This window comes from Leuciscus leuciscus (genome assembly GCF_965113295.1).
Source record: "Leuciscus leuciscus genome assembly, chromosome: 13".
NCBI classification, from domain to species: domain Eukaryota; kingdom Metazoa; phylum Chordata; class Actinopteri; order Cypriniformes; family Leuciscidae; genus Leuciscus; species Leuciscus leuciscus.
In genome coordinates, this window is record NC_138737.1 from 9,953,846 (window position 1) to 9,968,576 (window position 14,731).

Sequence of the window (14,731 nt, forward strand, 5' to 3'; positions counted from 1 at the left end):
TTGGTGGACAGAGGAGATGATGCTCTGGGGAAAGGTGGCGGGAGAAAAGTAATTGTGCAAAGCAAACTCTATTATCTGTGATATATAAGGGAATGCGATGCCTTGTTTTGGTCTTCCACACCTTCCACAGAACTATCAAACGTGTTTGTGATGGTGCTAAGAGATAACAGCGGAAACAGGATGCATTTTGAGGTGTCTAAAGGTCTTGTTTTTTAAGCATTTCACGAAAATTCTAAACTTACCTTGTGCAGTGATTCATCCTGCAACCTAATAATGGTCATTAATAAACTGCTAGTGCAAATTGGCCCCTTCTTATGTTTCAGGTGATATAGGTAAAAATAGCTGCCTAAAATTCACAGTGCTATTTTAAATTATAATTTTGAAGTAAAAATAGCTGCCTAAAATGCACAGTGCTATTTAAATTATAATTTTGAATGTGGAATATAAAAATGAGATGTTTTTACCATGCAAACACAATCAGAAATGCTGTAGCTGTCGAGGAATTTGTTTCTGATACTATTATGCCCTCTTGTGTTCAAGGAGAGCAGGAGTAGTTCTCTATTGGAGTATTGTTCAATATTTTTGTTGATTTTATCATACTGTTGGGGATATTTAGCTGTGTTAGGGTTAAATTATAGTTGAGGAAGAAGTCGAATTGCAATATAGGCCTACAATATATAAAAGTAAAAAAATAAGTTATAGCTCTGTCAAGTGTTACAGCCTGTATAGTTTCAAAGCAAACTTTGATAATAATAACAATAATATAGTCCTATCATTTATAGTAATTTATAGTAATATAGTAATTTATTCATGCCAAAATGTATTCAATAATAATAAATTATTATTATTATTATAACTAAATTATAATTTATATTAAAAGTGCCATAGAATGCATTGATACAATATTTTAAATTGTTCTCTGATATCTACATAGAAGGTATGTGGCTTAGGTAAGGAAAAAAATTCTCCAGATAGGGTTTTACATGTCCATATACAACCCTAGGATTTGTCCCTAGAATGAAATGGGCTGTTATTACCTTATTTGGAAGGGTCATGAATAATAATGTTGAGCTCTGCTCTGATTGGCTGTTTCACAGATTTGTACGCAGGAGCTGAGATGTACTCTGAAATTCAAACTTGCAAAATAATCTACTTCAGTTCTTAAACTGAAAAATATTTGAACAAATTGACTAGATGCATTGTCAAATGACAATCATTTCAACTTAAGTGGTGGAGAAAGTCACGTTAGCTAGAAGCAGTGAGTGAGCTATCTGTAAGCAACCAAACTAACCTAGTTTGTTCCTGAGTTATATGTTGTTAATGAAATATAGGCTAAATTATAATACTACCCGACAAAAGGGATTGACATAAATGTATCTACAGTTGTATTTTGTAGATTGCTTGTGTTTATATGACAGCACAGGCTGGAAATAATATTAACCTCCGTGTAAATATGTCTTCATACTATTTAGTTATCTATGCTTGTTACTTGGAGCTTGCTAGTTAGATAAGGTAACGTTATCCTTCTTCAGTATCAAACACTGAGCGAAAGCCTGCTTGATATTGTCCCAGGTTAGAAAAACTGTCAGTGGTGAAATGGGCAGAGCAAACTAACAACTTTGAATTAAAATGGTGCCGTATCCTGTTGTAGATAAACATCAACCATGCCCGTTGACAGTTCTGTTCTGTGGGAAGGGTATGAAAAGTGCTCACATCCCCTGCACAGCCTGGAACCGAAACATTTATTTCCATGATCTGCCATTTTCGCTATTGTCCTTGCTTGCTTTTTCACAATACCTGCAGAACTTCTGATGATTCGGCTGCACAGGTCCACGTTAATACTGCCTGGCCTAGAACATGGGCTGGAATATGCACATTTGGGGGGCGTAAATATTAATGATCCCGACTGCAATGTCACAGTTGGTGTTATGTTGGGATTTTTCAGTGGTCTTCTGCAAACACAAGATTTACATATGAAGGAGGAAACAATGGTGTTTGAGGCTCACGGCATGTCAGTTCCATGTACAGAACTCTTAATATTCAACTATGCCATGGCAAATACAGTTATGCCTAAAAGGTTCTATATAAAGAGAAATGTCTTAATTGCATTATATTTTGTTTTACAGGTATTTAGGTTGTTTTCTAGTGATAATGTATGTTCACAAGCTGCTTAATTCATACAATTAAATTACATTTAAAAATAATTAAAAACTAAATTAATTAGTGAAAACTAAATCCATAAAATGATCCCATGATGGGAGCCCTTAAATAATTTTCACTCAAAATCATCATTATTTTTCTGAATTTAAATGTAATTTCGATTCTTTGATATAATTTTATGGATTATTTTATTTTGTTTTAAGTCAAGATGTATGATTTTTTTAAAAGATTTGTTAAAGCAGTGCATTGTCACTTAAGAGTGATATATATATATATACGATCTGGCGTTCGCTCCGCTCGCGCAGTTCACTTCCTGCTGAGTCGAGAGTAGTTTGTCTTGTAGCTCAACGAGCCACCGAATGGTATTGCTGATATTTTATGTTTTGAATTTAAGCTGTTTCTTAGTTTGTTAAACATACTTTGCGATGTGGGATTATAAAAATCAACTTCAACCACGAATTTGAGTTCTGGATTAGGGTGTACCGGGAATGGAGCGGTGATAAAGGCATTCTTCAGACGTTGGAAGGCTTCTGTGGCCAAGGGGTTCCAGGACAGAGACATGGGCTGGTTTCTGAGGAGTGAGGTGAGAGGTGAGCTGAGGAGACTGTAGTTCTGGATGAATCTTCGATAAAAGTTGGCAAAGCCGAGAAAGTGTTGGAGTTCCTTTATAGTGACGGGTTGGAGCCAGTTGTGAATGGTGTCCACCTTCCTCTGGTCCATCTGGATACCTTGTTGGTCGATGATATATCCGAGGAACTGGACGGATGGTGTGTGGAACTCACACTTCTCCAACTTGAGATAGAGGTGGTGTTCTCTCAGCTTTTTGAGGACCTGTATCACGTGTTGGCGATGTTCGGCCATGTTCCGGGAGTAGATCAGAATGTCGTCTTTGTAGACGATGACGAAACGTTGGAGGTACTCCAGGAAAACCTCATTCATATACCCCTGGAATACGGAGGGGGAGTTGGACAGGCCATACGGCATCACCTAGTACTCGTAGTGGCCTGTCGGGGGTCTTCCATTCATCCCCCTTGCGTATTCGAATGAGGTTGTAGGCGCTCCGCAGGTCCAGTTTGGAGAAGATGCGAACCCCATGGAGCTGTTCCACCATGGCAGGGACCAGAGGAAGAGGATAACTGAACTTAACGGTCTGAGTGTTGAGTGCCCGGTAGTCGATGCACGGCCGCAAGCCTCCGTCCTTCTTGGCCACGAAGAAGCAGCTGGAAGTGGCAGGGGACGTTGATGCTCAGATGAAACGTTGATTGAGAGCCTCCTGAATGTACTCCTCCATGGCCTTCTTCTCCGGGATGGACAAAGGGTAGACCTTACCCTTCGGTGGAGTGGCCCCAGGCAGCAGGTCGATGGCGCAGTCCCATGGCCGATGAGGTGGTAGACGGGTCGCCAACCGCTTGCTGAACACATCCTGGAACGCCCTCTACTCTGGAGGAATTTTGGTTTTACTTTCGGTTTCAGGGCTCTCAACCGAGGTGGTGTTCACCTGGATTCTGGATAAAGACTTAGAGGGGTGTCGACAGGTCCAGCGTGTAGACGGTTTGAGCACAGATGACAGACAGTCCTTGAAGCAGGAATCACTCCATTGCAGAATTTCTCCAGAGTTCCAATTGATGGTGGGTTCATGTTGGTTCATCCAGGGGCGTCCCAGGATGAGGTCAGTGGTTGATCCAGCACCATGAACGTGATCTCCTCATGCAGGCAGCCTACGCGGAGCGTTACTGTGAGGGAGAAGTGACGAATGCGACCACAGCCCAGCGGTTTGCCGAGAATGGTCTGGATGGCTAGTTCCTGGGAGTCCAACGTTTCCTCTGGAGGTTGAGATTTTGGAGAAGTTGATGAGAGATGAAGTTCCCTGTGGACCCGGAGTCAATGAGTGCTTGCGCTGAAACGAGAAGTTTAGGGTTGAGATTTGGACAGGCGTATGAGTGAGGGGTGCGATTTTTGGAAGAAACTGGATAGTACTCACCGCTGGGCATGGTGGTCGAATCGGGGAGTTCGTGAGGATGACCTTCTCCCCCACAATACAGACATAAGTGCTTAGTAGCCTTATTTGATGCTCCGCGTTGGTAAGATGATATGTGTCGACTTGCATGGGTTCAGGTGCTGGAAGGGCGACAGATGGTGAGGTGAGCGGAGGATGCGGAGCGGGTTGATCCAGTAAACAGGCTGATAGACGTTGGGAGATGCGCACAGCTTTCCGAATGAAACCCTCCAAACCGACGGTGTCGTCACAAATTCCTATCTGGTGGCGCACTTCCGGGTTGAGACCCTGGCGAAAGGCTGTCAACAGGGCCATCTCATTCCAGCCGCTAGATGTCGCTGAGGTGTGGAACTGAAGAGTATATACATTGATGGAAGAATTACCTTGACAGAGTTTGAACAGCTGATCATGGACAGATAATACTGATGCAGTTTGACCGAAGACTTCTTGGTGAAGGATGCCAAGGAACACTTGACTGGGCCTTGTGAATGCCAGATGGATTGCGCCCAATGCAGCACTCGTCCAGACAACAGTGAGATCATGAAGGCGATACGCGCCCATTCGGTGGAGGAAAGCTGTGGCTGCATCTCAAAATACAAGGAGCATTGTAGTAGAAACCTGTTGCAATCACCGGTGGATGTCACTGGTCGGGCCATGGGACTGGCAGAGGCAGGTTGCGAAGGAGCAGGTGATGCAGAGGGGACTTTGCCGAACTGCTTGCACAAGTTCGGCAAACGGATCTGGTGGATGCTCCTCCCTGGTTTCGGTAGGACTCTGCATTGAGGTCTGGTCTTCTGTCACAACACAGAAGGAGACAGACAGGTGTTAAAGTGCAAACAGTGTTTATTGAAGCAGAGTGGTGGTGAAACAGTGGGAACCAGACGATGGTGAGAGGATGGTGACTTGCTGAATGATGGTGGTGACTTAGCTGACGATGACTGAAGTGGATTCTCTGTGCTGGTGATGAGTGAACACGAAGACAAGTGATCTGGATCAGGATGACAGACGGAAGAAAGACTGGATACAGGACGAGACGATCTCAGGTGAGTAGAGTGGTAAGGAGTCTGACAGAACAATACCAGACAATGAGTGGCTGGTGAACTATGAATATAGGCTGTGTTGATGAGGGAGTGCAGGTGCAGCGAGTCAGTAATCTGGTGATTGTGAACGAGTGGGCGGGTCCTGGTGATTGGGGCTGTGACGGTGTGGCTGACTCTGTGACACTGATTAATTTTGTGTTATGTTTGTTCCATTTTGTGTTATGTTAGCATTATAGTAAGCAGATTAACTCGATGTGCGTTCGTATATAAAATAGCTTGCTCAACAAGCCAATCGAACTGTGCTATTAAATGCAGAGAAAGCCACAGAAAATGCATGTTTACATTTATTTCTCATTTATGCAAATAAAGAAATGGCAGGGCAATAAAGATTCAGTGACATAAACACAACGTAGAGTGGATTCCCTGGGACTCTAAAGGGAAAATGAAGAACAGTAAACCTTAAAGGGGTGGTTTACTGCTTTTTTTCTTTGCATGATTGTGTTTGTGGGGTGCAATATAACATGTCTTCGGGGTTTTTTGTTTTTCTTAAGTCTTATTTTTCATAAATTTCACCTTTATTGTAAGCTGCTTTCTCCTCTGTCATTTGAACGACTGGTTGACTTCCTGATTCTATGAAACCACTCCCTCGGAAACAGGCAATGGGCTCAGATTGGTTAGTTGGGCCGGTGTGTTGTAATTGGCTAAACTGCGTAGTGCATGTTGTCCGGAAACTTCACGCCCATTACCTTTACGGGCGAAAGTTGCATGTGCTCCGGTCAAATGTAAATAATGGTGTCAATACTGCCGTATCAGTTTGAGCCAGATCAGACCCAGAAAGCGGCAATGAAGAGAGTCAAGCAACCTCCGCAAACACGGCTCTTACAAAACGTTTCTGAATGGTAAATTTTTTATTATTATTATTATTCTATTCTAATCTACTATTATTATATATGAATTCCGATATGCTGTTACTTGAAAATGCTACTGCTGCTTGTTAGCTTTTGAGATACGGTTTTCTCCTGATTAAACATTTAATATAACTGAATAAATGACTGAGTAATACAGTTTTTTAAAGTTATTGTTTTAACTTCAGCAGCTGAAGTTTGCTGTTGCGATTAGGCTATATAATTTTTTGTAACTTTATACACGTTTGTCTTATACACACAAAATAGCATCGAACTAACTGGCTATAAACAAACAGCGTTGGCATTGGTTTACGTTCCTGATCAAATCGATCGTCATAAAATATACATGGAAAATACATTTACAAAATTAGTACATAATTACAAATTCAGGTTCAAAATGTTTGTACGCGTTTGTACGTGTAAGTGGCTACTAAAGCCAGCGCTGGCATTTGTTTACGTCCTTGATAAAACTAAAACATTACGTCTGAAATTATACATGCAAATACATTTAAAATGATTAAGTCTTACTTACAGGTTGTGGCCCAACAACTGTTGTCTCTGGTTGTAAAGTTGGAACTGCTTCATGTTTTAGTAAGAGTTTCTTGTTGAATCCGGCATTGAATTCGTGGAGATTCTGGAAGCTGTCTTCCGTAAAATGCGCAGCACAGAGAGCTATTACGATTGACATTTTCAGGAACATAATCAAACATAAATTTTAGCCATTGTTGACGAACTACAGCGTCCGTATGAAGCCCGAACACAGAAGACCTGGCAGCTGGGTGAAAATAACACTTTCGACGGCATGGCTACAGCTCTCCACTATAACTCTTCCTCTTCGACAAAGCCGCAGAAATATGGCCATGCCCCCTTTTTTGCATGGGTTAGCTACGTATAAAACCCGGGAAGTATCTCGTTGTAGTCCCATTCGAGTCGTTTTTGTAGGCATTAAACTTCCTGATTTTTAAAAGACGATATCTCTGCTTACGTTGAACTTTCAGCGCAGCAACTTTGCAGATAATGTTCATGCACCAACAGCAACATTACACACTATTTAAAATGAAAAAAGTGAAATCACAATCAACCACCCCTTTAAGATATCATGGTTTGAATCCAGTTATCCAGTAGAGGGAGATGTTTCACTGTAAGACGTTCTGTCAATGGAACTCAAGCTTTCTAATGCTGTTCCTTAAGTGTGTGCAGTGTACACCACTGAGACCTGCAGCTCAGAAGGAATAGTTCACCCAAAAATGAAATGTGTCATTTTAGAAATATGAAACAGCCATGGTAAAGTGACACAATCTGTTAGGCTTCTAATGACGTAACAGAATTAGAATTTTTGGGGGAACTGTTCCTTTAAGTTGACCGTTTTTGTCATTTTATTTTAGTCCATCCTTATACAAATGTGCTGTTACTTTGTTCTCGCTGTTTCTAAAATAGAAACAGTTTATTTTAGAATCTAAAGTTGCTCCATTTATCAATTAAAATACTTGGCTGCCAACGCACAACAGTGCAATCTAATTTTAGTTGAAGTTTTTTTATACCTTGATTTTCAAAGTGCTGACAACACAAAGGTATGACAGCCTTGCTGCAATAATGATAAAATCACAATGTGTGTGAAAAGATATGTCACTTCTTCACATTTGATTGAAAGTATTTGAGGACATCCTTTATACACCCGTTCTCTCAGCATGTCAGACTTTAAAAGGGTATTTTTATACTGTTGTGTTTGAAGGGTACCACAGCTATTATTCACACAAGGTGCTCTGGAACCGAGTTCTCCCATATCAGCTGGAAGGCAGTTAGTCAGTCAGTGCGAATTAACTGCTAAATGGCTATAGAGGTCGTGCAGCCCCATCAACTCTGCACACAAAGAGATACTTTGCATTTATGGATGTTCAATATATACTTGACTGTATATGTATTTTGAGCCAGGAATATATTTCTAAGTATTCAACTTGGCATGGTTGGGGCTAGAGGAATAAATATCACGATTACATTTTTAGGTTACATTTCACCCCAAAAATAAGAAATTAAATGTGTTTTTGCAACTATTAAGCTCATTTTCCTCCCAAATTCTTATTACATAATGCATCCAGAAGTATTACTTATGATTATGTAATTTTGAAATTATTCCCAATAGTGATTTCATTAGATTCAAGTCTGAGAAAGAACGGCAATAAAATATAGTGATTAGGAGCCAGTTTGGTTTGAGGATTTTCAGTTTATTTTTAATTCTTCATTTGATTCTTATTGATGCAATACAATATTTAAAAATATATATAATTTATATAATATAATTTATCATCACACTATAGGCAGGTTAAAACTTTAAAAATAGCTATAATTATATATAAAATATTATGAATACAATTATATTGGTATGAATAAAAATATAAATTAACATCAAAATATTAATTATAATTATAATACAAATAGTACTTTTATTTAGTAATACTAATATAAGTATTATTAGTAGTAGTAGTATAACAGTTTTATTGTTACTATATTATTAGTATTATTATTCATTTTCTCTTCCTTCCTTCCTTCCTTCCTTCCTTCCTTCCTTCCTTCCTTCCTTCCTTCCTTCCAATATTGGAAATATTTCTGACCGGTTCTGTGTGGTTCACCTAGAGAGTGTTTGTATGAGGCGTTCATGTATGCATATCACCATCACTGGGTTTGGAGCTGCATTCTGCGGATTAGTCTCCTTTCATTCCTCCGTTAAATCTCTAGCTCTGAGTCAATTCTTACCACACACACACACTTGTCTCTCTCCATCCATGTTGCCAAGGGTAACAGTGGAAAAACACACACAGACGTCATGCAGGGAGAAGTGGGGAGGGGGAAGTGAACACACAATGCAGTGTTCTACCAGTTACTATGACACAACCCAAAGAACATGCACGCATTGAGGTTGACTGATGCCGAATGTGCATACTGATGGTGAGGGGTACCAAATCAGTTGTTGAAATCATAATATCTCTATATCCCTTGATAAATCATATCCCTTGAGTGTATAGTGATATTTTTTAACCCAGGAAAAGCAAGCAGAGATCGAATATCTCGCTAGATGGTGTATTTGATTGTCTATTCTTATGTTTTACGCTCCTTTTCTGGGGACTATATACTAGATGAGAGATTGACAGGCCAGAACCAGAGCTGGTGAGAATTTTTGTCCTGTGTCCTTGAAGTAATGAGCTGAAATCCAGAGGTTCAGAATAAAAAAAATAAATAAAAAAATGTCTACATATATAGCATAGTGAGTGTTAGTATTATTGGGTCAAGTTTTGACGGAAAAAATGCTGAAATGGCTGAAGACTCAGCAGCTCGGTTTGAGTTAGGCAGATCATTTCACCAGCTTGGACATTTTTTTGTGTGGTGATTTTGTGTCACTTTGGGATAGCACCACAAGGTGCTGTTCACTTGCCGAATGCAAGCTTCTGGAGGGCACATAGGTCTGAAGTAGTGAGTTTAGGTATAGGGGTGCAGAGCCAGTGGTTGTTCTGTAAGCAAACATCAGTGCCTTAAATTTGATGCGAGTGGCAACTGACAACCAGTGCAAGTTTATGAGGAGAGGTGTGACGTGCGCTCTATGGTATTACATGATATCAAGAGATTTAATTGGAGCGCAACTTGCGCAACTAATATTGCAAAATCTACTGATCTGAAGTCACATCTTTCATAACCAAAAGGATGAACACGTCTTATTTGACAATGAACTACTCACATTTCAACCAAATTGCAGGTTTTGTGCGGCCACCAATCTTCCTTTCCATTTAGCTATTTTTGTCTGTCTTCTTGGGTGTTAATTCTCAGATCCTCCAGGTAAGGTGTTCCTCCTGTGGTGCAGACATGGTTAGTCACTCTTAGCACGGTTCTCAGCTCGGGGGGCAGTTTGAAGTGCTCGCTGATGTCATGCTCTCATTACGTGGAGATGATTTCATTAAGACTTTACTTAAGTGCAGGCTTACTCACTTTAGACTTTGATTGGCTGTAATGCTTTGAGTGTTTCCTGTTGGCTTTCAAGTTTTTTTATACTGCACAATAAGTAAGACCTATGAACATCTCTTTGGCATTGGGTTAACTGAACACGTGAAATATACAGTATGCACTACAGTGTATGTAAGTCATATTTTTGTGATATTTTTTTACTCACCCTCTACCATTCATTTGTAAGATGTTTTTGAAAGAAGTCTATTATGCTCACCTGCATTTATTTGATATATTTGAATACAGTAATGAAATAATATTTCAATTTATTCCTGTGATGGAAAAGCTTTATTTTCAGTCTTTAGTGTCATAATATGATCCTTCAAAACTTAGGCTATTCTAATTCGCTGATTTGCTGCTCAAGAAACATTTCTTATTATCAGTGTAGAAAACCGTTGTGCTGATTAGTATTTTTGTGGAAAGAAACCGTAAATAATTTTTTCAGGATTCTCTGGAGAATATAAAGTTCAAAAGAACAGCATTTATTTACAATAGAAATCTTTTACTTTTACTTTCAAACTATTTAATGTATCTTTGATGAATAAAAATATAAATTTATTTTAAAAAGTTTTACTGACCCCAAACTTTTGAACATTTGTATACAAACCAATGATGTAGGCCTACTATTTTATGGTAATTTTTGTCATTTTTGGAACACTTTTATTGTATGGAAAAGAGTAGCTTGGACAATTTCTAAGTTGATTATTTATTATATTATAGGTCTAAGATTTTTTTGTTTGTTATTAAATGGTCTCTTGCTTTTAACAATATTCTTTAAACTGAGTAAAGTAAAGGTGAATACATCTTTCGCTGATAACAGCTGGCAAGCTGACAGTGTGCACAGAGACAGATGTGAACTAATGAAACCATGTTGAACGCTTCTCTTCTCAAAAAGCCCAGAGGGTCCCGCACAGACTTGTTATCAGTTATTAGTGATGTGTTGCTTGTTTTTTTAAAAACCAATGACAGTCTGTTGCAGTCGGCAGGGGGTGATGTCCTGTAGTGATTAAAGATCTATAGGCTGCAAACTGAAAGCTTTTGAATCACCCATTGAATTACCATTGTGCCCTTAAGCAAAACACTTACAGTAACCTGATGCTTCTACAGTGAGGATTCTCCCTGTTAGAAGTGCTTTGGGTAACAGCATCTGTTAAATGACTAGAACTAAATAGGGGTTAATGATGGTATCACCAGTTCAGGTGAGTGAAATGGACTGGCCAGAGAAGTGCTGTTGACCTCATTGTCACAAACAATGTTGCATTTGATGTCTATTTATTATGATGATGATTATGTTTGGGATTATTGAATGAGTTTCTGTGTTTGGGAAAAAATGCAAGTAGGCATACAAAAATGGGATTTGTAAATAATTGTCATTTTTGGACATTTGCACACTAATACAAAGCAATAGATGGTAAAGAGATCTTACAGAGATGCTAATACTTGCTCTTTTCTCGCTCAGGAGACATGGAGATCCTGGTTATTATTGAATATAAATTTTGTCTCAGATGTTGGGATCTCGCCTAAGAAGAGATTTTCATTTCATTTAGGCATTTGGCAGACACTTTTTTTGGCAGACACTTTACATTGCATTGAAAGTTAGATTACATTGTATCAGTTCATTCATTTAACCAACATATTCTCACTCCCAACTTGAACTTTTAGTTAGGACCCCTTGGCGTCACTTTTTAATGCACAGGGTACCCCTTCTGTGTCATTTTTTTCGAGTTGATAACGTGTTGATCGAACATCGCCTTAGCATTGCTCTACAGTTTGAGATACAGAAATGCTTTAACAAATTAAATTTATGTTGATAGTATATTTGGTATTGGAAGAAGTATTTACAATAATGACTTGATCGCAGACTTTAAATCTGACTACAGTTTGAGATCTCTGAAGCTCTAGGGAAGAAACGTGTGCTATTGCTGTTTATTTTTTCTTTGGAGAATCTGAGGAAAATTAAAGGGAAAATTAAAACCCCAAAATGAGAATTCTTTCATTAAACCTCTTAGATTCAACCAAACCTGTATGACTTCTGCAGAAAACAAAATTATATTTTATAGAAAGTTGGGAACCAATAAACATTGGAGCCCTTTGACTTCCATTTCTATGGAGAAAATGACTACTGAGACATTGCCCAGAATATCTTCTTTTATGTTCAACAGAAGAAAAAGTAATACAGTACTGGAACAAAAAAAAAGGCAGATCTTTTTTTTTTTGTGGGTTAGCTGTCACTTTCAGCAAAAGTCTCAGTTTGCTCTCCATTTCATTGTTTTCCAGGAGAAATGATTGAAATATTACAGAGACTGTTTTTCTTTCCTACAGCTAAGTGTTATTAAAATAATCATGCTGTGATGATCATAAGCAATATTTATAGCTGGCACCTGTCAGGATTCATTAATCTTTGTGTATCCTTGCCTTGTGAGGCTTTTCTTCTTGTGAAATGTTTGGCAGCACAAAGTCTACATAATAAAATCATATTTAGAACAGCTGCTCAGTGATCAAAGGATGAGCAAATACACACACTATTTCCTTTGTACACGCACATGCATTAATGCACACATCCTTGTCATAAATTTGTGGGATTTACACAGACAAATAGGGAGAGAGGAAAAAAGAGAAAAGTTGCTTCTTGGCAGCAGTGGCCGCTTGCTCCATGCCCTACACACACACACACACACACACATAATTTGAATGGCTCTTTAGCGAAGTGGTGGCTTGCAGTCAGCAGTTAGTGAAGCGCTGCAGATCGACAGCTCGCTCCGTCTCTCCTCCCTCCCTCCCTCCCTCCCTCCCATCCCCTCTCTCTCTCTCTCTCGCTCCTCTTCTCTCTCAAAAGCACACCATCACAGCTCGGCAGTTGTCCTGACAGGAGCACGCAATCTTCCGCTCTCCCGCTTTTTCGTAGATTAATTCTAGTCACTCGTTTGTACGGCGAGCAGCCCGTGCGGGGTCCGCAGAGACGCCCAGAGTTCGTTCGCTCACTCTTGCTCTCCCCTGCCCTGGGGAGTTTTCCGCCGGATTAGTGGACATTTTTTTGTTTTTGCCCCCAGCAGCGGGAGAAGGAAGGGCGAAGCGTGAGGATGGCCCAGCAAGCGGCCGTGGGCCACCAGGACACGCTGGCAGTGCCGCCCATGCCCAAGCACGTCGGGCTGAACGAGGACCTGGTGAAGATCCTGAGGGAGAACCTCCTGCAGCAGGAGCGACCCCGGGGGCACCGCCGCCCGCCCTCCACCATTTCACCCCGGCTGTCGCCACGGAACTCCCCGCGCCTCCTCCGACGGATGCTTATCAACAACAACAGCCACAAACAGAGGCGGTTCACCGTGGCACACACTTGGTAGGACCTTGCCTGCTGTCAATGTGGAATTTTTTTTTTTTTGGGGGTGTCCTTGTATTTTTATTTGTGGCTTGGCCTTATTATAGGATGCTGTCAGACGTTAGAGTTGCAAAAGGTGTGCTTACACGTATGTTGTAGTCTCTTGTCAAACAGTTGATATGCGTGAGAAGTTTTGCTGTTTGTTGTGTCTTTCGAAATCATTTCCATATGCTTCGTACTTGTCACCTGCTGGTTTTTGCGTCACTTTGAGTGGTGACTGCCGTTTTCAGCCCGCCGGCACGCATTTTGGTGCGCGAACAAACAAATATTAATGTGCATGTTCTCTTTTGATATTACTGATCTTTCCATAACACCTGGCAGATGCTCTCGGCCACTATTGAATAAATCATAACTGCATAAACGCGCTTTCAAGCTTCCTCCCTTAAGGTGAACACTGAGGGAAGAAGAATTACATATTGCAATTCATCCTCAAATATCCTAATCTTCCAATTTCTTGCCAGCGAAAATGATGGAAATAATTGTTTTTTGTTGTTATTGTTGTTGAATATGTCAGATTACTGGGCTCCAGGAAGGATTTTTGCATTGCTTTCTTCAATCTTAATTTCACACTTCCTTTCCTGCTGCCCCCTCGCTTTCCGGATTACTGTCACAAGCCACTTTTGAAATACATTTAACAGAGTTTCAGTAGCGTTCTTTAGCCTTTTAACCATTTCTGATCCAACACCAGAGAAATGTGCCAAGCGGAAACAGTTATCAGTGCCATTTTCATATGTAAAGAATGCCATAAAGGGCCTTGTCACAAGTTGCGATGAAACCGAAGTAGTGACAGATATTTTCTTCCCTGTTGTGTAACGGATTATCGGAAAAGAAATCAGTTTTATCTTTTTTTTTTCTTCAATGTGGCCATTGCACTCAAAAATGGAGGCAGATGAACGTGAGATTGCAGGAACGGGGTTTAAGTCGACTTTGTCGTTTTCACCGGAAGATCCAGTTATCACATTTTGATTAAACATTATGAGTGCAAAGCATTTAAAAAAAGAAAGAAAGGTATGTAAAGATGAATTGTTTACTTTTAAGATCTTTAACATGCATTTTAAAGTCGGCATGAAACGGAAGTAGCGATCAACATTTCTTACCTATTGTGACGTATATCTGAGTGAAATGGCTTCTCGAATGAGAAAAAAAATATAGGCCAGGACTTGATTTTGTACATCGGGAATTGATTGGATGGTTGTGGTTTGCTATTTCTGTGATGTAACTTGTTGAGTGACAGGCTGTCCCTCCCTTGCGCCAGTAAACACAT

The 14,731-nt window shown here is 40.0% G+C and overlaps 1 protein-coding gene across 2 annotated transcripts in view; it reads left to right on the top strand.

Annotated features, from left to right (window-relative positions):
- The window catches only part of pde4d (phosphodiesterase 4D, cAMP-specific), a 145,727-nt gene that overhangs the window by 28,022 nt on the left and 102,974 nt on the right, over positions 1-14,731 (top strand). Inside the window, exon 1 of one of the 2 annotated variants that reach the window (XM_082188278.1) lies at positions 12,960-13,428. The exons of the other annotated variant lie outside the window; for it this stretch is intronic. Within the exon in view, the coding sequence (XP_082044404.1) occupies positions 13,172-13,428 (257 nt within the window). The 5' untranslated portion in view covers positions 12,960-13,171. Of the gene's footprint in view, positions 1-12,959; positions 13,429-14,731 lie in introns of those variants that run through there. 2 annotated transcript variants of the gene reach the window in all.